Source organism: Nyctibius grandis, chromosome 11, assembly GCF_013368605.1.
Source record: "Nyctibius grandis isolate bNycGra1 chromosome 11, bNycGra1.pri, whole genome shotgun sequence".
NCBI classification, from domain to species: domain Eukaryota; kingdom Metazoa; phylum Chordata; class Aves; order Nyctibiiformes; family Nyctibiidae; genus Nyctibius; species Nyctibius grandis.
In genome coordinates this window covers 5,059,699-5,073,212 of record NC_090668.1, presented here as the reverse complement: position 1 = coordinate 5,073,212, position 13,514 = coordinate 5,059,699, and the positions used below count along the sequence as shown (strand labels likewise).

Sequence of the window (13,514 nt, the reverse complement as noted above, 5' to 3'; positions counted from 1 at the left end):
GCGCACACCCCCCCCATCATGCCCGGCGGGGGCGGCGGTGGCCCATAAAAGCCGGCGGGGCGGGTCAGGGCTGCCCCGCTGCCGTCGCTTCCCTGTCTTCTCCCGGGATCCGCCCGCCGCGCCGCCCCATGGCCTTCCCGCCGGTGAGAGGAGGGAGCGGGGGGGGGAAGGCGGGCGGTGCCGGTGCCTCACGGCGCTGAGGCGCGGCCCCTTTAAGGCCGCCCCGTCACGTGGTTTCACACTTCGGCGGCGGTAGGAGCGGGGGGGGGTAACGGGGGGGGAGCGTCGCTGAGGGGGTTTCCCGCCCTTTTCCCTCCGTGATGGCGGACGCGGGGGGGATCCCTCCGTCTTTTGGCGGGGCCTGGTGCTCCCCCCCGCCCCGAGGCCACCCGCATCTGCCCCCCGCGAGGCTCTGAGGGAGCTTCACCTCAAGCAGCCCGTCGCCTGCCTGCTGCTGCTGCCTTCAGGGCTGACGCTGTTACACTGGAGGAAGCCCAGTGCTCCCAGTCCAACCAGCGAGCGGTGGCTGTGGGTGATCTCATCCCAGGTTGTTGCAGGGGGAGAAGCTCGAGCTGGAGGTGTTGAGTTTTGGTTCATGGTGGTGGGGTGTGCTTTGGCTTGAGTGGGAACTCATCTTGCTTGGTGGCAAGTGGTAGTCCTGAGTGCTTTAAACTCTTTTTTAATGTGCAAAGTGAACAGAGCTGTTATTTCACTCTTAAGCAGGTGACTGCAAGCTCCACGTAGCAAGACTGGCTTCTGCTGGTGACCCAGGAGACTTAATCCCTAACTCTGTGCTTTATCGGCAGAGGCAAGAGACAAGTCTTCTGAAAAACAAGTTTTTTTTTTCCACTCTTCAGTGTTCCCCAGCTAAAACCAATTAATGCTCGTTAGGGCTGCTGTGGTGCTAGGCTAACCACGTGTGCTAGCAGCTGGAGCCTCGGTGAGGGGCTCCAGCTAGAGCTGTGCAAAGGGTGGGAGCTGTGTTTTGTGAGGAGTTCCAGGATCCTGTTGCTTTGCTGCAGTTCCTCTTGACTGGAACAGTCTCCCCAAACCAATTAAAACCTTATTCAGCTGTGATAATGTGCTGAAACAGGCAGCTGTGATATTACTTCTTTCCGAAGCTGCTTGGGTAATAGCTTCAAAGTATCCACTTCCCTCAAAAATACCAAAAAGTAGGTGCCTCAGGAGGGAAGCTTCCTTAAAAACAGAAGTTTTGGCAAAATCAGTGGTGGTCTGAAGGCAATGCTCCCATGGAAAATAATACCATCCAAATCTCTTCCAGTCTTGATTCCAGCCAGGTGTGTTCAAGACCCTCTCCACCCAGAGCAAAACCTGTGAGAGAGCTGCTGAAGCTCAGCCTTGCTGATGGTGAGAGAGCTGATGCAGCCTTGCCTAACCCTGTTTGGGATGGGTTGGGTGTGTGAGCTTGTCGCTTCGTTAGCAGTGTTGCTTGGTAGGAACAGTTACACCGATGTTATAATTGGTGTAGATGACTTCAGCTTGGGAAGCAAAATATACCAGGGAAAAAATGACTTTTAGAGTTGCTTTTGATCCAAGTATGGACCCGTCTTGGCTTGATTATGTTGAGACTGGCCCTTCAACAGCACCTTAAATTTTGTCTCAGGATTCAAGGCCCTCTTGGCTGTAGCTATGGTGCTGAGAACCCCTTTGGGCATTGGCATGGTGCTACCCCAGTGAGATTTCTGCAAAAGACATAAAAAGCAAAGGCTGAATTGCAGCTGAGGTGGATGAACCTTGTCTGCAGAGTGTCCCCAGGAGCACATCTCAGCCACACCAGCAGCTGAGCTGTGCTTAATGACTTCCCTAAGGATTAGGATATTCTAATCCTGTGCCAGTGCTGTTGTGATGCTGCAGGTTCTGTCTAGCCCTGGGATTTCATTAGCTGTAGCTTTCCTACAGGTGTGTCAGGGCTGTGGAGGTGCCTTCATTTCCACTTACCTTGGACATCTTTGGTGGCTTTTGCTGCCCAGGTGTGTGGTGTTCCACCAGTTCAGCTGCTGCAGGTTGTGTGTGTGTGTCTCTGGAGTGGGACCTCCTGCAGGTAAACCGCAGGCTGCAGCCGTGGTGTTTGCTTGGGGGTGGTGGGATGTGAACTCCAGAGACCTGACAGCCACTGTCCTCAGCTGCCGGCTGCTTGATGCAGAGCCAGCAAATGAGCTCTCTGCCATAGTGGTAAGGCTCCTCGGTTGTCTTTCTGTCGCTCTGAGGGAGTGGAAACTACTTCAAATCAAGCCTGGCGTGTTTTGTTTGGAGTGCTAGGGGTGTCTGGAGCCTGATGTGTTGTCCTTAGACCTCAGAGTGTCCTGGGGATGCATCCTTATGCTTGGACATGGATTCTTGTTCTTGTTTAGCTGAGCCAGAGTATGATGGACTGTACTCCTGAGATTCACCTTGCTGTGTGTCTGTGCGTGGTGCTTCTTGGGTCTCTGCTCCAGATCTCCCACGATGATTTAACCTGAAGCCTCTAAATGGTTTGCTCTGTGGCACTGTGTGCCTGCTGCAGGGAACTGAATTGCCTTTCTTGTTTGTTTCTGATCTAGGAACATCCCTAGAAACTGAGCTCTTAAACAGAGACTGACTGTCTCACCAGGTGCCAGGAAGCAGCGTTTGACTCCTGATGGCTTTAAATGCCCCCTCAGCTGGATCACGCTTCTGTTTTCACTTGATAAAATGGTGTCCCCTCTGCTGGATTGTGTGCTGTACCAGGCAGGACTGGCTGAGAACAGCTGTTGTTGGGTCACTGGTTACCACTGGTTACCACTGGTTACACCCCAGTGTTTCACACAATGAGCCAGGGAGAGGGCGGGCCCCCAGTGCTCCTGGGCTGGTGCCTCGGTGAAAGCAGAGGGGCTCACCGGCTCTGAGCCTGGGCTGTAGCTGTAGTTGCTGCTGTGTGGAGGACTTAAGAGAAGCCTGGCCAGGCAACATGTGTTTAAACTACTGCAAAATGGAGCATTGAAAGCTAATCCCCGCTGGGCTCAAGAGTGTTCCTTTGCTTGTCTTGGCTTGGGGGTGCCAGAGTGGAGCAGGTCCTGGAGGATGCAGCCTGAGGCATGATATTTCCCTGTGCTTTGGTATTAACTGTGTGACTAAAAGATACGGGTGTATTCTCCAGCTATGTGTTTGCACCGGACTGTCCAGGCTGCTGAGTGGTCTGGGCCCTGTGTGCTTTGAAGACCTGCAGAGCTCTTCTCGGAGGAGTATCTCTTTTGTAGGAGTTTAGGGAGGAGGGTGAGCTTTACCAGGGGAAGGTATAGAGACGCCACCCCCTACAAGGGGTTGGATGCCAGCTCCCGTGCCCAGGATGCTCACAGTATCTCTAGGATATCCTTGACAGTCTCTAAGGTTAAAAGCTATAAGTGGAAGGAATTTTTGTGGAAATGCTTGGCCGTACTCTTGCTGTTTTATGTTCTTGTTTGTGGCAGGACTGGCGCTGCCAGCTGTGCGAGGCATCAAATGCTAAATGAGCAGGAACGGGTCAGGCGTTGGGTTTGCCGCTCGGGTTTATTTTTGTCTTGCTAGCGCAGGCTCCTAGGGACAGGCTTTGCCTCCTGCGGTAAGTGGTGCTTTAGCAGACACAGGAGGAGAATGTGGAGTTTCACACTTGTGCCAAAACAGCCTGATGCGGCACTTCTTTTTATTAAAGATGACTCGCAATACTTCGTACTCCTCAGCTGCTTTTTATAAAGATGACTTAAAGCTTGCTCTGCCTGTTTCCTCGTGCCTGAAGCTCGCTTTAAGCCTTACCTGTTTGACCCTTGCCTTGTAAATGCTCTTGCATTGTGCGAGCAGAGTCCCAGCATCTTTTCTGGGGGGTGGGCTGAGCCTTTTGATAGACAAAGATCCCGGACCCCAGCGCTGAATGGATGCTAATAGCCTTAAACGGGCTGAAATCCTGAATCAATGGGTCAGGGTCCTGCCTGGAGGCATCGTGTGAGTTGGCAATTCAGTAGCTTATTCTTGCTGCTTCCAGGACAGGGTTTTCCTTTGCTTTTTTAGCTAAATGGGGGGGGAGGGGGGGAAGATCCTGTGTGCGGGCAAAACTATCAGGTCATGTGTTATGGCAGTAAAACTGCTCGTAAGGAATGCAAGTCCTGTACTTGGGCTAGGCTAAAGTGCCCGTGTCCGTGTGAAATTCGGTTTAGACCTGCCACAGACCGCACACTGGAAAGATTGGTAAGAGATCATTTGAAAGTAAAACCAGTTCGGTGCTTCAGGCTTGCTGGTGGGTGAAGCAGGGGGGAGAATTGTACGGTAAAGCCAGGCCCAGAAGCCTTGCAGGAACGCATCCAAAAGGTAGATGTATTAAATGGCTCCTTGACAAGTACAAATGGCCCAATTTAGAGCTATGTGTGTCTTGGAGTAGCAGGAGCTTGTTCGCCAGCCTCCCTGCAATTCAGTTCTTGCAGTTTGGCTCTAACTCGATTTGCTTAATGGCAAGGATTCTGCTCCGGAGGCCAAGACCGGCGAGGTTGTGCCTTCCTGCTCTTCTCCTTAATGTGTGGCTTAATTGATAGCGATACCGTTTGCTCAGCATGTTCAGGAGCAGAGTTCTGCTGCAGTGGCTTTTGGGTGGTGGGAAGACCTGCCCTCGGTCCAAAAATGCTGGTTAGAGATTAAGTTTAGTGGCTTCTAGATCGGCAGAGGCTTGAACGTTGTGCAGCTGCACCGAAACAAGCTTAGATGTGAAAGCAGCTTGTGAGCAGAGCTGGGGGAGGCAGCTGCTCTTGCTGGTTCTCTGGACCAGCACCAGAGAGCAGGAGGAGTTTGCTCTTTTTCATGCAGAGGAAGCTTTACAAGAGCTCTGGCTTGTGTAGGATGGTCCCAAAAGCTTGATGCTGGTAGATCATCCTCCACCATGCGTAGGAGGAGGTACTGGGGTTTCTCGTGGTGGCTGCTTTGACCCTGAGAATCCCCCTTGTCCCCCGTGTGTCAGGAGGCTGATCCTGGGGAGAAGGTGTTTTGGTGTGCACTGATCCTGTGCTTTGGTGTTGTGATGGGCTGGAGAAAAGCAGCAGGGAGCTCGTGTTAAACTAGTTTGGGTGCTGTGGCTCTAAAGTTCATCCCAGTTGTGGTGCGCTGGTACCTGTTTGGGACTGGGCTGGTCCTGGTCTGCTGTGCTATGCTGATAAATTGCTGACCTGTTCGCTTAACTGTTTAACGCCCAGGATTGTACTTTGAGTGTTGCTAAGACCTGGAGCTGAAGCTAATAGGAGTACTGGAGGCAATCCAGACTTCCCACGCTGTGTTGAAAGCCTGGTGGTGAGTACTAGCCTTGCTTGACACTGATGCTTGTTCTTTTTTATCAGAAAGAAGATACTGGGAGGAGCATAAAAGACTGCTGGGATAGCCCAGAAGCCCCTGCACTTTCCACTTGCAGCAATGCAGGTATATTCCGCCAAATAAATGCCATGTTGGACAACTCTTTGGATTTCAGTGGAGTCTGCACCACGCCTGTGACAAAAAGCAAACGTGATGTCCTGCCAAGTGATGTGTTTGGCTGGGTTCAAGGTGAGCTTGAGGGTCCAGGGCTGGCAGAAGGGGGGAGTTGCTTGGTGGGACCTAATGAATATATGGTGGTGGTAATCCTTGGTGGTGGGGTTGTTGACCTGTGCTTGTGGCAGAGAGATGCTTGGAATGGGGTTAATGCTGGTTTGGTACCAGGGGCTTCATTTGTGTGCCTGAAATGGACAACCCAGGCGTTCCCTGGCAGCCTGGAGGTGCTTGGGAGGGCTTGCTGACGCTCCCCGCGATGCTGCAGATCGTTGTGTGGGCAGGATGTGAGCTCTCACTGCCTGACCTGCCAACTTCTGGCGGAGATAGTTCCAGCAGACTCCTTTACAGTCCGCCTCTCCTGGAGGCAGGATTAATGTGTTAGTGGTTAGTATGGCTGATCTGCTGCATGCATGAAAAATACCAGAGAATTTTGAGTAACTGTGTGTGCTACAGGTCAGTTGATCATGCATTTAAGAGCACAGCGAAGCAGTACATGTAGGTGAAGACTCTCTTGCAAAGCAAGCTTGGGATTATGAAATCAGTGCTGGAGTTCTGCTTCCTGCAGGCTGAGGGGAGCGGGCATATTCTGCTGTCTTGCACTTGATCTGCCTCAAAACAGAAGGTTCTGTGCCAGAGCAAAGAGTGTTGGGTCCAGTCATCTTTTTTTTGTGAGTGAAGGATGTGCTTTTGTCCCTTTACAGTCGGCAAGATCTGCCAGTAGATGTACCTGCCCACTGCCTGATGTTCCTCTTGTAGCAGCACTTGTGCCAAGGGTTTGGGCTCTCCAAAGAGATTGCTGTTGTTCCTCCAGCCTCTGAATTATAGGGTCAATAAACACTTTGGCCATTATTGGAAACAAACTGACCCTCTGGACTTGTCCCAAAACAAAGTGGGAAGTAAAGGGGGGGGTAAAAAACCCCTCACCAGCTGGTGACCTTGCAGGCTGCTGTAGGCAGAGAAGCTTTCATTGCAGTCACTTGGAGACAGGATTGTCTTGTGCTCATGGATAATCTGATGAGTTTTAATCAAATGGGTGTGAAAAAAAGCTGCAAACAGGTGTCTGGGCATCCTGTGGGTCTGTTTGATGCTTGTGCAGTGCCACTTTGTTGTGGACTAGTGAAATGACTGCTACCAGATGACTTCCAGTGCAGCTTAATCTCCTGGGTATTTGAAGGGCTTAGCACTGTGGACCAGGGGCTGATCTGGCCATGTGATCCTGTGCTGGCGCTGCAGAAATACCAGAGGAAGTGAATCGTTCGCTTCGAGGTCCGGATCTATGGCCAGCATTGCTTGAAACGTGCCTGGTAAATCGGTATTGGAGGATATGCTGGCTACTCCTGAGCAGTTGCGTAGTGAATATTAACTAACTCAGGTCAGTGGTGTGGTTAGTGGTGCGTTTTTAGAGGCTTGTCATTGTACTGAGCTGTTTAGATGGGTTTTTTTTTGTCCCTTGGCACAGTGGTAGTCAGTGTTGTATCTGATCTTGATGCACTGGAAGCATAAGGGAGAAATAAACCGAAGTATTTTCCTTTATCTCCTTACAAGGAGTTCATGCAAGCGCTGTTTCTGGCTGCCTTGTTGATATCTTAGCTATAGCCCTTTGTATTTCATTTATAATTTGGAATGGGAATATTTCCTAATTAAGTTTCAGCTTACTTGCCAAAGTTAACCGAGTTGTTACAGGAACTCTCCCTGCCCACCAGAGCAGATTCATCCTGTGAAGATGCAGGTTAGTTCTGGTTTTAGGTCTGGTCTTAGAACCAGGCACATGGATTTCAATTTGCAGTACTGGCTTCTAGACTTATAAAGTTCTTCTCTGAGGGGCTGGAGTATTTACCTGGCAATGAAATGAACCTGCTTACTGACCTGCTGCATGTAAATCTCTGCTCGGTCTGTCAGTTGCTGTGGTATTTCTCATGGATGCCTGGAGCAAGGGCTCTTGCCTGGTGTGGAGCTGCTGAGAGGTGCTGCCTTCACTGGGAACTGGGTGAATTGCCCTTCAGCAGTGTTAAATTGTGCTTGTGTTTCAGGCTAGCACCGAGTAACTTCTATGAAAGACCTCCTGTAGGACAAGTATGGTGGGTCTTGCATGTAAAAAAGGAGGCTTCTCCTAGCAAACATTATTTCTGCTGCAGGGCAACCAAAGTTGTGCTTTTGGGGACATCTTAAGCAGCTTTTCGTGTTCCTCATGTAGCAGTTGAGGCCAGTTGCAGGAGTAGGTGCTGGCACAGCCACTTGTGTGGTTTGGGGAGCAGAGGGGGGGCCCTGCTCAGCATTAGGTAACCTGACAGGAGGCTTTTAGCGTGTATCAAATCCCTTGTGCAGTGGCACAAACACTTGTGAGGGAAAGAGGCTTGCTCTTTTCCCACAGGATGCTGGGCACTGAGCCAGGCCTAGAAAGTGGCTACCTTGGGGTGCCCTCACCGTTCAGGTTAATGGAAACATGTGATCTTTTTCAGAAGGTGCCTCTGGGCTGTGCAAGAGAGTGATAATAGAGTATGACCTGAGCTACCCTGGCCAGGCCAGCAGTTATCAGCTGTAAATATGTGGATGAGTCAGCATCTGCCACTGCATCGGTAGTTGGGAGTTATTAGTCTACTCCCAGTCCCAGCCTTGTTAGTGTTGGAGTCAGGACCTCTCTGTGGGTAACAAGGGCCTGGATGTGGTAGTCCTGCAAGCTTCCTTCTGCCTCTGGATCAGGAAAGTGCATGAGCTGCTCCTCTTGTTTAATGAGCATCTTCTCTGTGAAAGCTGGTGCTGTCAGCAGGGGCGTGGATCCTAGGACAGCTGTGATCCACAAGTGGGGAGATGCTTCAGCCTGTGGGCTCAGGCCTAGGTTGTGGCAGTCTTCTGATGAAATTCATACCCAATAGCTATAAAACTGAGCACTAAAATTCAGAATATAATGCTGCTAACTGCCCCCTGCGCTGGGCAGATGGTTTAGAGGCTGGAGCAGGCTGTTGGAGCTGTTTGCCATGCCTTTGAGTGGACAAGACAAGGCTCTGCAGGATCAGGGTCTTGCCTTTGGTGAGCCTGGCTTCTGGGCAGGTGACCAACAGAGCTGAGATCCTTGATCTCATGTGGTGTCTTGTCACTGCTCCAAGTTAAAGCACTTCTGAAGAATTCATGAGCCTCTGGTGCTTTTACTTGGTGCAGGAACAACTTGTGTATTGTAGTTAGGACGTATTATTGTGAAACTCATAGCTTGGGCAGCCTTAATGAGCCTGGAGATCCACCCTGAGTGTAGTAGCTGTAATAGGTGAAAGGACTGTTGTATTACAACTTAAACTCTTTAGGTGGGAGAATTTGGGGAAGAGATTTTACTCCAGCAGGGGAAATACTTGTACTTTAATCTATTCGTGGTCTCCTCGAGCTTTCCAGTTGTCTTCCTCAGGTCAAACTAAGTTTATCCTGGATTGGACTTGTGTGTAAGAAGCCCCTTTCAGCATTAAGAGGATTACACGTGGTGGAGAAGGGACGGCAGAAGTTTGTGACCTTTCACTAATGCTATTGGGGAAACACGTGTGGAGACACCTTACTCGGCGTGATGAGGTGCGCAGCGAGGCGGTGCTGAGAAGAGATCAGCACAGCAGCAGTCCGAGCAATGTGAGAGAACGAGCTTGTTCAGCAGTCCTGGGTCTGACACAGTTGGAGGGTTATCCAGATCTGGGCAGAGCTGCGTGGCGGAAGGGGCTGCCACTGGAGATTTAGCTCTCCATACCTCACGTTAAATCTCTCTAAAGATCAGTTTGCAGTTAATGGTAATCCTCGGTGAACTTAGTTGCCTCGTCAAAATGATCCAAGACGTCAGGCCCAGCCTGACCCCCACTGCAGTGGTTCATGGGTGCTTGCTCCAGGAGTTCCTTAAGCCTAGGCTTAGGTCGCTAGCCCAAACCAAAGGGCGCAGTGCAGCGGTGTGGGTGAGAGCTGTAATTGTAGAACCTGTCTGGTAGCTTCTGGGACAGGATTGTGTGGTGCTTCAGAACACCTGCCTTTCAGGCTGATTCAGTCCTCTGAAGAAAGGCAAACCTTCCTCAGTGAGGTTGTGTGGAGTGCAGACATTAACCTTTAGTGGCTTCTAGTGTGGTGCTGGAAAAGAGTTATTAGACATTGGAATGGGCTGCCCAGGGAGGTGGTGGAGTCACCATCTCTGGAGGGGTTTAAGAAAAGCCTGGACATGGCACTTAGTGCCATGGTCTAGTTGACAGAGTGGTGCCAGGGCAACAGTTGGACTCGATGATCCCAGAGGTCTCTTCCAACCTGGTTGATTCTGTGATTCTGTGGAGATGGGAGAGAGAATGTGGCCTTGATAGAGGCAGGAGTCAACATCTGCCCGTGCTGCTGGAGTGCAGGCTGTCCTGGGGCAACTGCTTCACAGGGGATGTGCTTCTTGCCCAAATTTAAAGCTGATCTGCATGTTCATCACTGGTTTGAGTAAGAATGTCAGCAAAGCCAGTTTAAGGTAGCAGGTGGTTTGTTTGCCAGGCTTTAAAGCTGAGCCTTGTAGGGTGGAAGGTGCTGCTACCAGATTTGGTTTAAAAAAAAAACCAACCTAAACCAGCTTTTGAAATCATCCTGTTCTGTAGGCACAACTTCCAGTTTAGGTAGAACAGTGAGTGAAGCTCCCTCTTGAGCATTTGCATGCCCCTTTACTCCCCTGGCTGAGCTGACTGGCTTCCCCTGAAGGCAATGCTGGCTTAAAACAAATGGGTTTAAGAGGATAGTAGGTACCCCAAATGCCCCAGCAGCGTTGATTTCCCTTTCATTAAGCTCTGCTCATTTAACTGAGACAAAGCAGCCATTATTTTGCTGGAAGTTGACAGTCCATTGTGGGAAAAAATGGGAGATGCTTAAATGACTTCCCGTGGATGGGGGTGGCTTAAGGTGCCAAGTTCAGTGGGAAGGCTGTTAGTTGTGGCCAGTCAGGTCCTAATGATCCTCAGTGGCTGCTTTATTTAAGGAAAACTGAAGGACAAATGCAAACCCAGACTAGCTGATGACTCAGTTGGCTTCCTGTTTGCTCTCAATTGCAGTCAATTAATGACTATTGCTTATTTAGCCACCCAGAAAGTCCTCTCTGGTACTATAGTGTGAATTCCTATCTTCTTCACTGCCCTCCAGCCATGAGGAAACATGCCAGATGTGCTGGATGCAGCTGACCTGATGTGTGTGGTCATGGATGCAGGGACAAAATGTTGTAAGATGCAGAGAGCCAAAATGTGCTGCTTGCCTGGAGTGCATGGGGTTAACAGGGTGCCTGAGGCAGGAGCTCACCTGGAGCTGGCAGCTGAGGACAATTCTGCTTGCCCCAAAGAGATGCTCTGTCTGGTACACACGTGCAGAATAGTGAAATTCAACACCTGTACCCCAAAAGAGGGGCACACCTCCTGCTTTTGGGTTTGGCCTTTATATTTCAAGTGTCCCATGAGCAGGTCTTTGCCTACATGGGCACAGTGCTTTCCTGTACTGGAAAGTGGCTCCAGTAAATGGGTTTGTTCATCAGTTCCGCAAATGGAAGCAGGTCATGCTGTCGTGTTCTGCAGAGAGCGGGGACTTGGCCTGGAGCTGTTGCACTCCGCAGCAGTCCCCAGTTGGATGGTGGTGTTGAAGATCCAGGAGGTTTCCTGTGGGCTTCCTGATGTGCTGTGCTCTGTCAGGTGTTGGTGCTGTAGTCCTGTGGCAGTCTCTCACTATTTCTTTTGGAAGAAGGAGGTAGAGCAGTGAGGCGAGGTTGCAGTGTCCTCTTCCATGGTTTTTCAACTAGTTGTTTGAGTGTTTGTGGTTACTGGAATAAGGCAGACTCCTTCATCTGGCTGTGAAACAGGTCATGCAGCAGCAAATGTCTCCACTTGAGGAATTTTTCAGATTCCAGGGAAGATGCTCAGTTGTGTATCAGGAAAACCTCTTGTAACTAGTCAGTTTATGCCTAACAAGAGCTTTCCTAAGCCCCTGATGATCCCCAGTGTACCTTAGGAATACAACTGGCTCATCCTCTGAAAGCTTTCACTTGAGATTTGTGTGCAAAACATACTTGAGAAGCTTAATTTTCGGGGGTGCAATTCCCAGGCTGTACAACTGGAGGTGTAAAGAGGTATGACAGGCAAAGCAACGCTGCTGCTGTGAGCTGCCTTCCCACTTGTGATCCTGAGGCTGCAGAAATGCTGGCCTTGCCTCTTGCTCCTCTGGATTTGGTTTGGAAGTTGAGCTTTGGTCAGAGCTCTAGTCCACAAGGCAGCTCTAGCACACAATGAGTCCAGTTTTGTCAGTGAACAGAGCCTGAGAGCTGAGTTGTGCCACCTTAACCTGCCTGCCACAAACTGCCTGTGGGTCGCAGCTCCTCCTGCCAGTCCCTGCTCATCCTCTCCGTGCAGGCTTAGGCTGTAATTTCCTAAATATTTTCCTGTTTCAAGTGCCTGGTTGGTGCAGCCACGCTGCATACCAGATCAGAGGGATGAGCTGGGCTAAAACTAACTCCTGGTGGCTTGGGTTTTGACCAGATCAGCTTCCTGTGTGGAAACTCATCTGCCTAAACTGGTGTAAGTGGGGAGGGAGTGCTGGGGTGGGGACAAGCGGCTGGGGCTGCACCTTGTGTAAGCTGGCTGGGCTGGGAGGGTTTAAGTGCAGGTTAAGAGCTGAACTGTGTGGAGATGCTTGCCTTGAAGAAGCCTTTGAAATGGCTTAAATGCTGTGCTAACATTTGAAGTCTGAAAAAATGCAGCTTGCCATCCTGGTGGTGGTGTTGTGGAAGGCTGTCCAGCCTGTGCTGCGGTGCACCTTGGCTCCAGGGATCTCCTGGACAGACAGGAGGACGTCATCCAGGAGAGCCGCCTGCTCCAAGCCTGCACGGGGAGTGTTTTACTAAGGACTTGCTTCTCACGATGCTGTTGAAACCAAACCCAACCAGCTCGGGAGGCGGGAGCTCGGGCTCTCCCGGATGCTCGGGTGCAAGCCCAGCACAGCGCAGCTCCCTCTGCCAGGATGGTTGGCTTCCAGTGGCAACTCCAGGGAAAAATTCAGGTTGTAAAGGCTTGCGCTGGTTCTTGGGGCTTGGAAGAGTCTGCAGCGAAGCGTTTGGGCTGGGTTGGGCTGTGTCAGGTTGCAAAGTGAAACTATTTGGTATTTGGTAGACGTTTACTGCTGAGTAACTTGAGGTTATGACTCTTTAGACTGAATTTTTGTCAGAAATTAATTCTTCCTGCTCCAGCATCCTATCAGTTTTGTCTGCCATCAACAACTGATTGCTTTGTAACAAATTTCCAGGCTCTGAATTGGAAAATAACTATTCCAGAAATCCATTTAAATTCTATTTTTTAACTTGGGGTTTTTCCTTGATGACCTGTATCCATCTTTCGGTGTGACTGGGAGTGTTAAAGGGGAAGCAGGCTTGTGCTGGCTATTTGCTTTGGATGGGAAAAGGTCTAATTAAAAAATGCTCGTTATCTAAGCAAATTCTACTCTGCTTCAGCAGTTATACCCGTAACTGAATTGCAGGGAGCTTGAATTTAGTGTAGATTGAAGCCATCAGAGAGAAACATAGATCTCTTGAATTTGAATCTGATTGGGTTCAATTAAACAAAACAGCTGATTTCCTGAAAAAATGTAGATAGCTGGGGAAAACGTGGCGGGGAAAACGTGGCTGGATGCTGTGGAGTGAGCACTTCTTGTCGCTGATGAATTTGTCCCCTGTTATCCTTATTTCTTCAGTGGTGGGTTTCATCCAAGGTGTTGGATCTGGGTGGGATTGGAGTTCTGCTCTCTGTCCATATTCTGTTTGTGTCCATGCTTCCCAGATGATGAAACTTGGTGGGAATGAATCTTGAAGATGGCATAAAACCTCGCAGGATCCTGGTCCCCAAAGGGCAGGTGGTCTCCTGCTGCCAGGGATCTGGGCTGGAGCAACAGCACTTGGGCATTTCCATAAACGCAGAAATGTTACGTGTTCGTATGGGCAAGTTATGGTTGCTGTGGGAACTGAGTTGTCTGAGCAATGTGCCTTT

The 13,514-nt window shown here is 50.3% G+C and overlaps 1 protein-coding gene across 4 annotated transcripts in view; it reads left to right on the top strand.

The window, feature by feature from the left end:
- Positions 1–128: 128 nt before the first annotated feature.
- The window catches only part of CPEB1 (cytoplasmic polyadenylation element binding protein 1), a 39,840-nt gene continuing 26,454 nt past the window's right edge, over positions 129–13,514 (top strand). For 3 of the 4 annotated variants that reach the window (XM_068410384.1, XM_068410382.1, XM_068410383.1), the window contains exons 1-2: positions 129–143; positions 5,331–5,508. In XM_068410384.1, the coding sequence (XP_068266485.1) occupies positions 129–143; positions 5,331–5,508 (193 nt within the window). Of the gene's footprint in view, positions 144–5,330; positions 5,509–13,514 lie in introns of those variants that run through there. The other variant, XM_068410386.1, reaches the window with a different exon arrangement.